The sequence below is a fragment of the Humulus lupulus genome, chromosome 2, assembly GCF_963169125.1.
Source record: "Humulus lupulus chromosome 2, drHumLupu1.1, whole genome shotgun sequence".
NCBI classification, from domain to species: domain Eukaryota; kingdom Viridiplantae; phylum Streptophyta; class Magnoliopsida; order Rosales; family Cannabaceae; genus Humulus; species Humulus lupulus.
The window spans coordinates 113,302,116-113,320,104 of NC_084794.1; the positions used below are offsets into that span (position 1 = coordinate 113,302,116).

At 31.7% G+C, this 17,989-nt stretch overlaps 1 protein-coding gene across 1 annotated transcript; it reads left to right on the forward strand.

The window, feature by feature from the left end:
• Positions 1-11,131: 11,131 nt before the first annotated feature.
• On the forward strand, positions 11,132-17,276 carry LOC133818381 (heat shock protein 90-6, mitochondrial). The gene is made up of 20 exons (XM_062251232.1): positions 11,132-11,348; positions 11,785-11,973; positions 12,059-12,132; positions 12,744-12,869; positions 12,953-13,046; positions 13,127-13,210; positions 13,331-13,474; positions 13,556-13,669; positions 13,753-13,803; positions 13,944-14,018; positions 14,119-14,223; positions 14,770-14,910; positions 15,025-15,117; positions 15,238-15,315; positions 15,518-15,772; positions 15,864-15,966; positions 16,111-16,285; positions 16,376-16,481; positions 16,570-16,659; positions 16,911-17,276. The coding sequence occupies exons 1-20, from the start codon at positions 11,241-11,243 to the stop codon at positions 17,079-17,081; spliced, it is 2,376 nt and encodes a 791-aa protein (XP_062107216.1). The 5' UTR covers positions 11,132-11,240; the 3' UTR covers positions 17,082-17,276.
• The last annotated feature ends 713 nt before the right edge of the window (positions 17,277-17,989 follow it).

Below are 17,989 nucleotides of genomic sequence, written 5' to 3' on the forward strand. Positions count from 1 at the left end.
TTCCAGAGAGCTATTTCCAATATTGAGAGAACCCCTTAGTGCTTGAGATAGGGGGAATAAGATTTTCGGTAAAGGTTGTAAACCTTGTTCAAGTTGGTGATCCCCAATGCTTTTCACTTTGGTTGTGTGAGTGAGAGTGTTTTACTTTTTGTTCTTGTTATTTCTTCTACCATTGCTTTTATCTTCTATTCTTCTATTTTATTTTTACATATTTATTTGTATCTTTTGTTTTAGAGTTGTAGTTCTTATCATTCTCTTCATCTATTTCTTTTTTACATCTATTTGTATTTTTAGTATTGAGTTGTAATCTTATTTAATCATTCATTGTGTCTTTGTATTATTTTGCTTAGAGTTGTAATAGTACTTCTTATTTTCCATTGAGACAGTTCAAATATCTCTAACAATTTGTTGTTATGCAATTAATATAATACAAATATTTTTTATTTTGAGGTATGTTTTGTATTATTATTAGGGCCCTTTGACAAAATGACCTATTTTTTGAAGTCATTTTGCATTCTGGTCTAGTTTTAATAATTTTTTACAAAATGACATCCGACACTATAGACAACTGGTCAAAAAATTTCAGACAGCCGGTTAAAAAATTCAGACAACTGGTCGAAAATTTTAGGTAAATGACATTTTGCAAAAAATTATCAAAACTAGGCCAGAATGCAAAATGACTTCAAAAAATAAGTCATTTTCACCAATTGCTCTTATTATTAATAATCAGAATATATGTTATTATTTATGTATTCCATTATATAATCTAGTACCTTATTAAGAAAACCCCAAAAACTACTCTATTATTAAAAACAACATTTACATCAATTTATGATCATGTTTAAAACCTAATATAAATTATATTATATTTACATAATATTTAAAACCTTTAAGAAAAAACTATCTCCATCGTGTTCTTCAGCCTCCTCCCCTCCGTTTTCTGAGCTTCGTCTTCTTCGCCGACCAAAAACCTATTTTGTCGTTCGCAATCTCAAGCTCTGCATGTGAGGTCCATTTCAAATATCAAACTGAAACTTGGAAGCTCTCCTTCTTCTCTACAGGTAGTTGGGTAGAACAAAGGAACTTTGGTGCACATCTTGGTTGGATATGTGAATTTGGATATGATTTTAAATTGATTTTAGCTGTAATTTTTTGTTGAGTTTGCTTGTGATTTTGGATATGTGGGTTGCACATGAAAAGGATGCGATGACAGTGATGAGGAGATGCAAAGATGACAATGAGGCTTGGTTTTGGATTTTGTATTTGTTTAGATTTTAGACTAGTGATAGATATTAGTAAATATGTGTTTGATGTTAGATTGTATGTGGGTTTGTTTTCTTTAATTTGAAAATTTTGGTATTTTTCTGGCAGAGGGTCATTTAGCTCAATAGCCCCTCGCTTTTCTTGGCACATGAAGATTGATGACAATTTTAAAATTTTTTAGATTTGTTTAGTTTTAGTTCTAAGCTTTTGAGTTTAATCAAAATTTATATTTATATTTTTATTAATTTAATTTATATTTTTTTAATAAAATATATTTTTAGGTATTTTTAAATTAATAAAAAAATATTTTTATTTGCCACATTAGCAATCTCTTATAATTTTGGATAGCATTGGAGGGAAGGAATGTTTTTGGCAGCTTATATTGTTGGGGGTATTTTTGACAAGTAAAAATAATTAGGGCAATAGTATACAAGTGTTATAGACCTGGAAAAAAAAAGGTTAGGATGCCACTTTATTATGACTAAATTATATATATATATTTAAATATTTAAAACTTTAATTTTGAAAAAAAATCTTAACAAAATTCGTTAGTCGTTCACGGGACTTAGTCCAACAAGTGGGACCCAAATTATTTGCCAAGTGTCAAGCTTTGAATAATTTTGGTGTTTTTCTTTTTTAAACTTTATACTTAATGAACCGGTTATGTAAATTGGATCTAATAAGTTGTGTTGGCTTGGCTGCGAAAAGTAAGGATAATAAAGTAATTTGCAATCCAAAAAGTGTACAGTCGAGGGCAATAAGATAAAATATGTATTATGTTTGAACTTATTTACGATATTGGGTAAGTAATTTTTTGATGCGGCTAAGTAATTTTTAATGAAATGGTCAGTAATAGCATTGTATCGGAAAGTAAAAAACCTTGAAGTAATTTTTATTTGTTTTTTTGTGTATAAGTAACATTTTTATGCTAGTAAGTAATATTTAATTGAGTGGTGAGTAATAATGTTATAGCTAAAAGTAAAAAAGTCTGAAGTAAATATGGTTTTATAATAATAATAATAATAAAAGCCAATAATGACTGGAATCCAATGAGCACACCTCATGAGCCTTAGTTGTCTCATGATCATCATAGAGAGTTTTATGGCCTGCATTACTCATGTTGACAGCATTGCACTAGTAATACATTTTAGACCAAATGAGAATCATAAATGGTACTCATGTTAACAACATAAGAAATTTACTTGGTTGAAACAAGTATGACCTAAATCAAGTGGATGGAGCTAACACTCTTTAGTAAGCACAAATCGAGATCACTACAAAGTTATATAATCATAATAAGAAGTTTGTTTTTATTTTTCAAACTCTCACCAACATAATACAAGAACCCATAACAACATTTGTCAATGTTGAATACAAGATGAGATCTAAGTTACATATTCTCTCTATAAAGCTATTAATATAGTCTGTTTACTAGCTTGAGTCTAAAGATCATTTTGAACCACTAAAACTGCCAAATACCCAAACTGCAGTTATTACTGCTTTCTATTGTGACAGTTGAACTATGTCCAATTTGAGAAAGTTTGGGAGCAAATAGTAGGTTAAGAGATTTTAACCTTACATGATACAATGATGAGAGTTTTAGTCAAATTAGTTGATTTAGAGGAATGCAGACTGCATCTTATTTGTATTTTTTGTACATCAAAACTTTTCATTAGTGCACACTCTGGAAAGAGCCAAAAGATGATTTCACAATGTACATAATTTTAAGTCAAGTTAGTTAAACAATATAAAACTCGATGAGAGTAATGATAAAAATGAAAGAAAAAAATGATCAATAAAAGATGAAACTTAACATGACAAAGAGTATGTGACTATATATTTATGAAACTGCTAATTATTACAAATGAAACACATCTATACATTGTATAGACACAGTAAAAAGATGAGACTATGAGTTAGAGAAGGACAAACCTTATCAACATTTGATCCCTTGGAATGCGCTCATGATCAAATCTTAATCCTACTGTCTATATTGTTGTACACAAATAACAATATAAAAAGAACTTATCTTTTTTCTATTTGAAATTGATTAATCAATTAAGAGGCAAAGCTGTAGACAACTGATATGACATAAAACAAACAAAAAATGCACTATGAGTTTCACTAATATATTTTTTTCTATCAAAGCAGCGTATCGAAATTATTATGCAAACTTTTAGACTGTTTGTTTACGCGTCATTAGTTGCAACTAATATTCTTTGTGTAAGTTAATGATTAAAAAAAATTAATGTCACCTTATTTAGAAGATGCTTAATTGATGAATTATTCATATTATACTTTTGTAACTTTACTTGGAATTTAGTGTAAAATACACAGGTTTAAAGTATAGACCACATTGGCCCCTTAGTTGAGGAGGAAATTATTATTTCGTCATTGTTTGCAGGGAAGATGGGGTCAACCAACTGAGATGTGTTGATTGTACGGATGTGTCGTATAGGTGGCAGTAGAACGTCCCCAATTACGCTTGTGTAATCTAAGTTGTAGTGATCGAAAACGAAGACACCTCTCTGGTTTAGCGCTAATACTCTTTCTCCATTTGACCATACTTGCCTGATTCTTGTATCTAATTGTAAATCTTGTGGGGATCCTGGAAGTATGTAGGTTGTCATTGAACTACCTCCCCTGATATCTATGTCGACTACCTTGTCTTGGCGATGATAATATTTTGACATAGACGGAGTCTGTACGCCGAGAAGGACTGAATATTTGTTGAGGCTGATGATGTAGACATCTATGATTTGTTGTGGTAGGTCAATAATGCATTGGCTAAACTAATCATTTCTATAAATCTATGTCTATGTCAACATATTGTTGCCCTCAAGCAATAGCAACCATCCTAATCTGCGTTGCATAATAAATCAAATGATACAAAACTCTAAGATAGTTTAATCAACAATTCACAGTTATACATACATAAATTATTATAATATTCGATATTTAAATCTATATTAATTGCTTAATAATAATCACATAAACTAATTCCCAATATCTTAGCCTTATCGAACTCGGAAAATGCATCTTAAACTTCACAACTTACAAAATTTCATAAATTAAAGCAATGCCCAGTGCAAATTTCACTAATGTTCAAGAAAAAAAATCGTCCGAATAAATTCCAAACATCACAAGTTTCATAAATATCCAAAGTCAAGATTCATGCAAATATCTTAACTAGTAATTACAAAATGAGGATTTTTGCCAAAAAAAAACCAACAACGAGAGAGATAACAACATACCAGTAAGAGAACAACTCTTTTCTCCAACTCGGACACTACAAAAGACGAAACCCACGAAGCCGAAGACTTTAAACAAAGTGTAACCAAGTTCCACCCACAACCCATGAAGCCACTCCAACGATATCTCAATTAAAAAAAAATCTAAAACGTTATTTCTCAGTCCAACTCGGAGTCGGAGAGGAAGAAACGTTTTTTTTTAAATCTTTTTTGGATTAAACAAATTAAAAACAAATAAAAGGTTAAAATGGGTCCCAAGGGTATATATGTATTTTTGTATCACTCAATCAAAAGATTCAAATCCAACCATCTAACCTAAAAATTAACATATCATACGACTCACAACTATTAAGGGACTAAGTCCTAAAAATGTCAATTGAGGGACTAAAGAATTACCCTTATATTATTATATATTAGTACTACTTGCCAACAGGAAGATGAGTCGAGTGCTCAATCCAGGCTTATAAATTATTATTTAGTAATAACTTGCGTATTTTATTTTTTTAATTCAAAAACTTTGTTAATATCAATCAAAAAAATTCATAAACTTTGTTAAGATTTGGATTGGGTGTATTGGACCAAAATGTTAATTATTTTCAAAATGGAAAATTTTTTAAATAGAAAAAATGGGCTTCTGTGTTGAGGTTGTTGAATTTGGGGTTCAAACCATAATTTTTTTTTGAGTAAGGTCAAACCATAATTTTGAAAAGTATATTATAAAAATAAATTAAATAAAAACAAAAACCCATTCACTCCCCGTTTTCCCTCCCGATACTCTTTTTCTCTCTTTGGGACACCAGCCATTGTTGAGTGATAAGGATATTTTGGATATTATATATTTTATCCTTTCACATTTAGATAATGTTCCTTTAAAGTGTTTTTAGGTGTTCTTAGCTTTGTTTTACGAGTTTTTATTTTATTTTTAAGTCATAAAATATTTTATAAGGTATTATTGATGAATTTGATACAATTTTGTGGTTAAAAATGAAGGTGCAATGATAGGACTCGAGAAAATGAAGTTTTGAACGAGATTTAAGTGTTTTCGAAGTCCCTAAACCCGAGGATTGAGCCTAAGTTGGAGATTATGAAGAAAAAAATATATGAGCAAAAAATGACCAGTGGCCGCGGCCTGGGAGACAGGGAGTATTGGCCGCGACCATCATGATCTCCTGGCCGCGGCCTCTGCGTGAACATGGCCCAGAATATGACCCGTGGCTGCGGCCATCAAGAATCACTGGTCGCAGCCGTGCAACAAATTTTTCTTTAAAATGTAATTTTTAAGGGGCTATAAAAGGGATTAGGGTTAACTTTTATGATAACTTTGGATTGCAATTTTTAGAGGCTAGAGCAGCAGAGGAGAATGAAAAAAATATCATCATCTATATTCTTCAATCAAGTTTTTCTTTCTTCTCAAAACTCTTTTATTTTCATTGAATATTTATGTTTATGAATATGAATATGATTAGGGAGTAGTTTTCTTTATAGTTAAGGGTTATTTCAAAACCCTAGACATGAGATCTTGAATGCATTGATGAATTTTATTCCTTTTATTCCCTTATATTAAATTGCTTCTATTTTTCTATTTGAATGGCATGGATCTTGTAAAATCTTGTTTAGATGACCACTAATTAAAGTCTTGCATTGTTCTACTATCATCTTAAGATTTCTATTCACCTAATAGTTTAGGATTCTAAGTAAAGTGATAAATTGCAATTAAGGTATTGTGCCGGGTATTTTAATTGTGATGAGCAATAGAACCTAGGTTAAATGAATTGCATGCTTAATGAATTTGTTGCCTAGGTTAACCTGTTTCCACAAAGTGTAATGCTTTTACTAGGTTAAATAGATTGTATGCTTAATGGGTTTATTACTGGGTAAAAAGGGTTAATTAAGAGCGCTTAGCTTTAATTAATTATATTAGGGAAATTGAGATAATTGACTGCTTAAGTATTATCTGCGGGGTTAATAGTTTAATTGGGAATAGAGAATATTATTCATCATTGTTGATAGATTGATTGTTGAAGGTGGAGAGTAATTCTTGACTATTTCTTTAATATCGTTATATCCTTAGTTATTCAATCATTGATATTTATTTTATTTTATGTTTTCAGCTATTAAAACTAAAACTCTTTTTTAATTTTAGTCTAATATTATTTTGAATAATAATTTGATCATAGTCCTCGTGGGTTCGACCCTTATTTACTGCTATACTGAAGTAGCTGGTGTAAGTGAATAAATAAAAATATATATTTAAATTTGATACGGCATACGACATGTATCATTGAGATTGGTTAAATATAATGGTTGAATAGTTTACACAAGGTACAGTAAAGTTGAAGTGAAAATATGAGTTTTTGTTGTAGACATCTATAATTGACTTTTTTTGGGTCTAGAATGATACAATGAAGTATTCAAGCATCCCCTAAAAGTTTGGAGGGATTTGGAGGTGTTTAAGAGCATTTTTGGACACCTTAGGCAGTGGGATGACGACATATCGCAGCCTATATGACGACATGTCACAACCTATATGATGACATGTCGCCTGTAGCTGTTAATCCATTAATGGCTATAACAAGTGACATGCCCCTTGACACTATGAGATTCATGTATGTTTTTGCCAAAAAAATTTGTTTAAATGGTGCTATTATATTAGTTAGTCCTAATAACGGTGCCTACACTATAAAAGAGATCCTTTAGAGTTGTAAAGCCTTGATTAGACTTTTTAACTCTCTCTCTCTAACCCCTCTTCCTCTCTAGCTTTATAAGAATACTCATTTTTGTAAGAATCTTACTAAGAATTACTCGACTTGTGTGAGTTTTAAATGCTTGTTTAATCTCACTTCTCATTCTGTAATGACCCACTACTCTAGACTTTTGGACCATTAACGAAACTATACATACAAATCCTTAATAAAACTTACATTTGCGAAAATACCATAAATTTATTAGAAACTTGTAGAAATAAAAATTACTCTCATAAAATATCAAGTAGGATATGGGATCCCATTGTCTTTAAAACAAAACATAATTTAAAGTGAAAAGGAGTTATATAGAAAGTGCGGAAAAATACATGTAAAACCATAAAAAAAGGTAAAACAAGACTACATCCTCGAAAATCGAACTCTCGACTCCTTGACTCCATTCACCACCGATACACATTCTCCCAAGCATCCATGAATCTTACCGCCACTATAGCTATTTTCCTGCACATATAAACAAAAAGGAATGAGCTTAATGCCCAGCAAAGAAAAATCTAACACATAGTTCATATACATAATTTCATAAGAAACATAAAAACTTAACATAACACTTTATCATACACATACTATAATGGCCATTATTACTTGGGGTCCCATAGACTAAACAAGTCATATGCCCATGAGATTAGTGGGGTCCTACTAGCTAAGTAGGTCATATGCCCATAATCTATTTGGGGTCTTGTTAGTCATATGGGTCATATGCCCAAGCCTACAAACATACATATTCATAACATATTTTATAACATATTTCATAACATAAAACATAAGATAACATAAGCATAAAACATATAGATTCTATCCTATTTTCCTTACCAAAGTTACCGGGATAAGAGGACAGCGTTGGGACTTTTGGAACACTCCTAATAACCATTAAGAAAAGGTGAGTCTATAGAAGAAAAAGATAAATGAAAGGAATGGAAGGACTAAACCTTGGAGAAACATACTTACTAAAAACTTATGTGCAAGTTCTTAGATTTCCTAACCAAAATAAGAATAAGGTTAGAAGACTGAGTAGAAGACTATGAGAAAGAAAATAACATAATACCAATGAACTAGGGTATAGAAATACCTTGAAGACTTGTAGACCAATCTAAACCTCGAACCGAAATACTATGAAACCTTACTTCCCCAAGTGTTTGATAAGCTTATGATGATCAAGCTTATGATTTCCCCACCCAAGTGTTTAACTCTCACACTCTCCTAGCACTTGCAGCCTCTAAACTTAGAGTAAAAGGTGAATAATGGCTGGGTACTAGGTCCTATTTATAGAGTTTAGGAATGAAATGATCTTAATTTTACTTGAATAAAATAATAGCTTTTTAGGTGAAAACAATTTGAATAATCGTTCAGCAGAGGCTGAAGACTCGTTCAAAAAGGTGCTGGACTTATCAAGAGGTTGAATGGCTGAATGGAAAACAAATTCAAAATGTTTCAAAATATGCTGAAGGAGGCGATATATCGCCCCCTGTAGGCGATATATCGCCTGGGCCAGTATGCCCGAGGCTGTCGTGCATCGTCTCGTGTTTTCTGTATCTACGTGCTGCGATATATCGCCCCCTGTAGCTGCTATATATCGGCACACGCTGATTAATCAAACACGAAAATACACATTTTTAGCTAAGTTTGAATGGAGTAAACAGCCTTGACTAAGCCCTCAACGTATTCAAAGCTGCTGACTGACCTTATAGCATTCAAACTTTTACCCTTATTAAATTTAATCCTCAAAATACTTAATCCTTAATCATCCATACATAACATGTGCTTAAAATCCTATTGGTTCTTATCTAAACATTATAGTATAATAAATATTATCCTTAATATCAGTCATATAATCAAACCTTAGGTTAACATTAATATTCTTAAACTATAGGTTAAACTTAGAAAATCTACAAGTACTACTATGAGTGTCCAAATAATTCCCGGTCTGAACCAAAAATCCACAGTTACAAAGATAATGTTATAAATACTATAATACTACTATCTATCTTAGCTAAGTAAAGTTCTCGGACTCTACACATTCTATCTTGGCAAAGCTTCAAATAACTTTGTGAATGCTCAGAATAGAGATTTTGGATAGCTATACTCCTCGCGTATAAGCTTTTTGATGCCCCCAAAGTTTGAAGACCCTAACTCTGTAAGATAGACTATTTTGATTTCGTTTTTGTGTATCTCATTATCTTTTGTCATTTCTTTATTGATAGTTTTATATTTTCTATGGTGATTCTATTTATCTATGTGGCGTGACTTCACTGTCCATTTTATGTCATTATCTATATTTTGCTTTAATCTTCAAATTTTTAAGAATTACTTTCATACTATGAATGTGATTCTTGATTAGCCTATAAGGATTGTATTATTAAGTTTATTCATTGTTTAATTTTGATACATGTTGCATTTATTTTTAGTTTATTTTGGGTAGATATACTTTTTTTTTATGAAAATAATCTTTGAGTTAAATGGTATTTTTTAAAATTTATTTTTAAATTAATTTTGGGTATATGTTTAATTGTTTTAGCGTATATTTAGAGTTTGTGGTTTTTTCTTTCTCATTTTTTAATATGTTGTGGATTACTTTTTTGTTACTTTTTTAACATCATATTTTTGTAATTAAAAATAATTAAAAATCATATTTTTTAAAATTTAAGGTCTTTTTTGGAAAAAAAAATTAGAGAATGTAAAAAAGTAAAAAAAGACAAGCGTATTTATAAAAACCTTTCATTTTTTCATTTTTTTTATAATACTAGGTACAAGCAATGTGTAATGCACGTTTGCTTAGTTTTGTTTAAAATTTATTATATTTTTTAATTATCATTTAAACTATAAATAAATAAACAATGTCATATATTATAAAAGAATGTCACAAACAATATAAAAAAAATTAAAATATTGTCTATAGTCTTAAAAGAAATAAATAATATCATAATTTTTATTTAAAAATATCGTTAAACTAAGAATCCGTTAGACACAAACTTTTCACATATAAAAATATATGATGCATTCTAGTTTTAAAGTAAATTATTTGATGTTGTTTATTAGTTTTAAATTTAGTATTCATAATAATTTAAATTTTGGTATTTTTTATGTTTTGATTTATATATTATATATGATAATTTTAATTTTAAATTTAAATATTTTTTTCTAATTTTCTTTTAGAAAAAATATTTAATATAATAAAATATTAAGAAATTCTAAATTAAAAGTATGAATTTAAAAAATTTATTTGATCAAATTTTAATTATTTAATTAAAAAAATTTAAAGCTAACAAAAATTTATATATAAATATATATTATTCAATTATTGGTTAAAACAATTAAAATTAGTAATTTCTCATTAAAATACTAAAAGACAAAATAAGAAATATGCATATTTATAGCTTATATCACTATTACATATATGTTTGAATAAACAAAATATATTAAGTGACAAAATAAATAATTAATAAATGAAAAAAATAAATTTAAACACAAATATTTTTTTGGTTATAGTTGTTAAACTTAATTGATAGAGTAATTTAAATACTTTAATATAAAATTTTAAAATATGTAATGAGAAATTATTATGATTTATTTATTATTTTTAATTTATTTACTTTAGTTAGATAATTTTATTTATTATTTTTTTAATCTATTTTTTTTTTTAAACAAACAAGGGTGTTAGAAAAAAAAAATAATAAAGTAAGAAACCAATTATTTCCGACTCACATTTATTTTATAATACATAAAGATATATTAAAAAAAAATGCTGACGTGGTATGGCAATACTCGCAACGGAAACTACTGAGGTAAAGTATTGCCCAATGACGGAAATACCCAAAACCCCAACAATAATTTCTCCAGCGATCTCCAGAAGCTTCCTAAACCCCTACACTTCTCAGACACATACTAAAACCCTAAACCCCAATCTATTGTCTTAACCCAACTCAACTCCAAACCTTTTGCTTCATTCATCTTACTCTTCCCAGTGACCATGCACAGGCTTTCCAGGCGCTCGGTCTCCTCCGTCTTGCGCCACGGCGGCACACGTTATCGCAACGCCGCTGCTCCAATCTCTTCTACCTCTCTATTCTATGATACAGTACGTGTCCCCATTGTTATGCTCTCGTTTGCGTACTCGCTCAATTGCTCGCTCTTTCCATTTTCGCTGGTGCATTCAATTATTTGGTTCTTGTATTTCAATCGATTACGAATTTCATTTCGTGCTCGAGTATTTTTTTTTTGTAAAATTAATTTGTCTCCGTTTTCATTTCTAGTATTATCTAGATAATCCCAGGTAGAAATGCCCAATTGTAATTGCTTTGGACTAATCTCTCTTCTGCACTAGAAGATATATTTATCTTTTTGGTAGCCATTTTGCCGTGGATTGATTTTATGCCTACGGTATTTATTGTGTTATTATTTTTTCGTATGGCCAACTATAGTGATTTGTATAAATTGGGTTTGGATTCTTCTTAGTAGATATATTTTATTATATGTATTTTCTGATATGTTTCAATATGTTTGGCTATGCGTAGGTGGGAGAAAGAGATGTCAAACAAAGATGGTACTCGGTATTAACCACCGGGAAGCATACTACCATCAATTCATTAACTCAGATAAACTTGAAAAATGACTTTTTTTTGGGAAGCCGACATGAGTCGACTGCAGCAGCCTCTGACTCATCAGCCACACCACCAACTGAGAGATATGAATATCAGGCAGAGGTATGTCAATTTAAATGTTGTTTAGTACTTCATTGCAAGTTTCAACTTCATCAAAATTGTAAAACATTTGCCCTCTTTTTCACAGGTCAGTCGCCTTATGGACCTCATTGTGAACAGCTTATATAGTAACAAAGAGGTGTTTCTTAGGGAACTTATCAGGTATTTTCGTGTTTCCTCTTTCTACTCACTATGCTTTCCTTTGTTGTATGAATTTTCACTTGGTAACTTCAGCTAGCATTAGAAGACTCCTATGGTCCAGGTTGGCAGGCTCAAGGGGCTTGCCATAGTCCCGGACCTGGTCTGGCATGTTTTTTGGGTGGACTATGTTGGGGGCTTGTTGACATGCCACTGCTAGACATGTGGAATTTCACTAATTAGATATTGTCGCATTTTTGCTGAACTTGGGTTTTGGTGTTTATATATATATATATTACGTAAAAGATAATCATTTGTCCTAGATTTTGAACCTCATATCAGCTCCAATTCTCAAATTCTTAGATCTTGAATTATAGAATAGTAATTTATTTTCCCCTCGTATATGAATTCATTGTTCTGTCAGGAGCATGGTTTTTGAATGAGATAGAAGTGCTGGGGATAGTTGAAATAGTTTTCTCTAGTTTTGATTTTATTATGTATATACAATTGATTCTGAAGTAAGAAGTATTTTTGGGTGTTTGTTATATTCATAGACATTTTTTTTAATATTCAAATTGAACAGTGTTAGATTATGTAAAGTATCTGACCTTCTTAATGTATGAATCTTTGTATAGTAATGCAAGTGATGCTCTGGACAAGCTGCGTTTTCTTAGTGTAACAGAGCCTCAACTTTTGAAGGATGCAGCTGATCTTGATATACGCATCCAAACTGATAAAGACAATGGGATTATAACAATCATGTAAGCCTAATCAGCTTCTGTTACCAGCTTGCTCAATGTTTTTTTTTGGAAAGAAACCCTTCAATTCTTTCTTTTCTTTGCAGTGATACTGGTATTGGTATGACTCGACAAGATCTTATTGACTGTCTTGGAACTATTGCACAAAGTGGAACTGCAAAGTTCTTGAAAGCATTGAAGGTCTAATACTTGAACTATTTTAGTTGAACAACTTTTGTTAGAGTTGCTGCTTGTGCTGATAATAGTATATTATTTTACAGGATAGCAAGGATGCCGGTGGTGACAATAATTTGATTGGTCAATTTGGTGTTGGTTTCTATTCAGCATTCCTAGTTGCGGATCGAGTAAGTCCTTTAGTGGGACATTGCAAACACTTAGTCTGTTATTATTAATTTTTTTACTTGTAATTCTTACCCCCTCATTTATAAATTTGTGTAATTTCTTTAAAACCTTCTTGCTTGTAGGTTGTTGTCTCAACTAAGAGCCCAAAATCTAATAAACAATATGTGTGGGAAGGAGAGGCTAATGCTAGTGCTTATACAATTCGAGAAGAGACAGACCCTGAGAATCTAATACCTAGAGGAACACGTCTTACTTTGTACCTAAAGGTTAGCAGAAAAAATTGCTGTCTAACACCTTTTGAGTTTTGATCCTTCAAACTGAGTTGTGTGCTTCCAATCTATTTTCAGCGTGATGACAAAGGTTTTGCACATCCAGAACGGATTCAGAAGCTTGTAAAGAACTATTCGCAGTTTGTTTCTTTCCCAATTTACACTTGGCAGGAAAAGGGATATACTAAGGAGGTAAAGCTACCCTGTACCACATGATGTGTTGCTTTTAAAATTGCACCGCCTTGTAAATGTTTCATGTATTTTGGGTCTTCCAGGTTGAGGTCGACGATGATCCAGCTGAAGCCAAAGAAGATGATAAGACAGAGGTACTTCTTTCTGTTTCTTGCTTTTTTTTTTTTTTCAGTTGCCTGACATTTGTTATAAACTTCACTTTACCATTTATATATACATACACGTATATGTATTTTTTTTTTCCATGGACCTGATTATTATTATATTGTAACAGAAGAAAAAGAAAACTAAGACTGTTGTTGAAAAGTACTGGGACTGGGAGCTTACTAATGAGACCCAACCGCTGTGGGTAAGCCTTAGCTTTTATTTGTCCCTGGCACATGTGGTGTGTGATGGTTGCCACTGGTGGTGTGAGAAATACTTACTCATCAGGTTGTTTATATGTGCAGCTCCGCAATCCTAAGGATGTGACCACAGAGGAATACAAAGAATTTTACAAGAAAACTTTTAATGAATATCTGGATCCCCTTGCTTCATCACACTTTACAACAGAGGTACAGATCTTTTTTTTTTTGTTTCTTTTTTTACTGATCCTAGTATAGCAATGCTCCTCTCCATGAAAGTATAACTTTGCTCTCCTACGCAAGAACACAATACCATTACCCCGTGTAGTTCTTATTTTGTCTTATCTTAAATAACCTATCATCTGTGCTTATGCAAGTTATTGCAGTAATGTCTGGCTTAGTATTACTGTTTTTAAAAGTATAATGTGTTATAGAGATGTTATAGATGACATCTTGAAAAGATCTTTGCCTTTCATGGTTTCCTTTCGCATTCAAGACGGGAAAAAAAGATTAAAAGTAGTGCCAAGCAGCCGGGGTGGGGTGTTATGATTGGCCAAATATATGTATTTTTTATATCAAAAACTTATATTCACTGAAAAATGACTCAATCTGTTATCCAAATTTATTTATAAAGAAAGAAACTACATTTGTTCTGCAGGACAGGGTGTAAGTGTGATATGTTGCACAACCTTCTTACGAGTTGTGTGACTTGTGTCATTTTGTTCTGGCCTCTTATCTGTTGAGTTGTTATTACAGGGCGAAGTAGAGTTCCGATCTATACTCTTTGTACCAGCCATTTCTCCCACAGGGAAAGATGACCTAGTCAATCCAAAGACAAAAAATATTAGGCTTCATGTGAAAAGGGTGTTTATTTCAGATGACTTTGATGGAGAACTGGTAGGAAAATGCAAGAATTTTTAGTTGATTAATGTTTTTATTTTATTTATTTCTATATTTTAAAAGAGGAATCAAGCTAAATGGTACTAATAGTCTACAATTTCCATTATATAGTTCCCACGATATTTAAGCTTTGTAAAGGGTGTTGTGGACTCAAATGACCTCCCACTCAATGTATCCCGTGAAATTCTTCAAGAAAGTCGCATTGTAAGTACATTGATACATTCTACAGATTTATAAGGCTGTTTAAAAATTTAAATATTGTTTTTAAGTAGCTTTTTATATATTTATATATTTTTATAATTCATGTCTACTGTCTGCTTGAAGGTACGGATTATGAGGAAGCGTTTAGTGAGGAAGGCCTTTGACATGATTTTGGGAATATCATTGAGTGAGAATAGAGAAGTATGTCTTTTCGTTTTCTTTTTCCCCTTAGAATCTAGTTCCTGCTGTCACACATTCCAATTTCTTGTGAAAGACATATTCCAATTCACTCACACTTGATTACATATGGAATATTTGTGATTTTTTCTGTCCTTTTGTTTCTTAAGCTTTGACATCTTTCTTTTTTATATTGTGTCGTTTGAATTCTTTATGGTTGCCACAGGACTATGAGAAGTTTTGGGAAAACTTTGGCAAGTTTTTGAAGCTGGGTTGTATTGAAGATCGAGAAAACCACAAGCGTATTGCTCCCTTGCTCAGATTTTTTTCTTCCCAAAGTGAGGAAGAGTTGATCAGTTTGGATGAGTATGTTGAAAACATGAAGTCTGAGCAGAAGAACATCTATTACATTGCTTCTGACAGTTTGACAAGCGCTAAAAATACGCCTTTCCTAGAAAAACTTCTTGAGAAGGATCTTGAAGTATGTCTTTGGCCCTTGAAATTTTGTGATGTTGGTAGTTCTGTTGTTTTCATGTCGGCTCATGCTTATGTTGTGATTCAATTGTTTGTAGGTGCTGTTCTTGGTTGATCCTATTGATGAGGTTGCAGTCCAGAACCTGAAATCATACAAGGACAAAAATTTTGTTGATATTAGCAAGGAAGACCTAGACTTAGGTTAGTTATTTAATCCTTTTATTTTTTTTATGTACTTCTAATTCTTTTGCAAGGGTTAATATTAGCTGTTTACGATGTGCTTCTTTCATTTATCCTTGGCATTTGGCAAGAGAAATCTGACTGGAACAATCAAAATCACTCCAGGTGAAAAGAATGAAGAGAAAGAAAAGGAAATCAAACAGGAATTTGGCCAAACATGTGATTGGATTAAAAAACATTTGGGGGATAAAGTTGCTAGTGTTCAAATCTCTAATCGTCTGAGCTCATCACCTTGTGTTCTTGTATCTGGGAAGTTTGGTTGGTCAGCAAACATGGAAAGGTAGGGGCTCACCTGTTGCTGATGATAATGACCTTTCAGATGCTTTTATTATTATTATTTTTATTATTAAAAAACTTGATCTTCTTGCAGGTTGATGAAGTCACAAACTATGGGTGATAACTCTAGCTTGGAATACATGAGAGGCAGAAGGGTGTTTGAGATAAATCCTGAACACCCAATTATTAAAAGCTTGAATGTAGGGTGTACGGGGAATGCCTTTGTTATATAATATTTTTAGTGGCACCTTTTATATGTTATGCTGACAATTTAACTCTGGATTGCAGGCTGCAAGCAGGAGTAATCCAAATGATGAAGAGGCTCTTAGAGCTATTGATCTTTTGTATGATACAGCTTTGGTTTCTAGCGGTTACACTGTAAGTGGTTACACTATTTCTATGTGCCTCTTGCATTTATAGATATGCATTCGAGCTTTCAGATTAGATCTCAGCAGTTCTCTTGTATCCGGAGTCATAGGAAGCCTATTCATGGATGATGAAATTATAATCCATCTTTATCTTTCTGTTGAGGATGAGAAATTATAATTGAAAGCGCAGCTAATTGGAATAAGTTGCGCACAGTTATAACTATGGTTTTCTTATTGGTAAATTTGTTGGTGGTGATGCAGCCTGACAATCCAGCGCAATTGGGTGGTAAGATATATGAGATGATGGGAATGGCCCTTTCTGGAAAATGGTCAACACCTGCAAATGTTCAACATCCCATACTCAACCCCAGCGAGCCAGAAACTTTGGAAGCTGAGGTGGTCGAGCCAGTTAAAGTCGGTGATCAGAAATGAGCAATAGGGAAATGTTTCTTATATTCAATAGTAACCTGATTTGTTTTTTTTTATTTTTTTCTTACATAAGATTTATGCATAACTTTGGCACTGAATCTGGGGATATTGGGAAAGAAGTCTAGTTTGCTCATTTACTTTCCCAACTAATAATAGTCTATAATTTTTAAATAATGGTGTTTATGAGTGAACTCCAAATTTGAATTTGCTCTCCCAATCTTTAATTTTGATATACTACAACCTCAATAAATTAACAATTGGAAGAAAAGATATATTATCGGGACAAGTTAAATAACTGCCAACTTCTAGGGACATTATGAATCCTCTCTCCCCCAAACAGTTTATCCAAAAACTTTTTCTGGTGTGGAGTCACACTTAAATATGTTGTTATTTTGAGTGCTGAGTATCTAATTACTAGCGAGGAAATGAGCATGGTATTTTCACCATTTGGTTTGCATCATAGCTCAATTAATGGTCTACCATGTTACACATGGAGTATTTGCAACCCACATTCTAGATCAAGGTGCAAGTACCATTGTCCATTAGTTCTGCGTTGTACGCAATCAACATCATAGTGTGCTGAATTTAGTGTTCTCTCTTTGATTTAAAGAAGTTGTGTGATATGACAGACTATATATTGTTATTGTTGTTGCGTGAATTGTATGTGTCGTTAAATTGAAATGCCTTTTAAGTATTTGTTGAAATGTCTAAAAAAGAATACTAGTCTCATAAAAACTAAAGTTGCTATTGCAAAAGCAAAGTTAAATTTTTTAGACACATGATTTTGAAATGAAAACAATCTATATTGGATATATTGTTTTTATATAACTTAGTATATTTCATGTACCATTTAGTTATTTTAGGTCATACAGTCTGTCTTGCTTCCTTTGTATAATTCATTTAATACAATA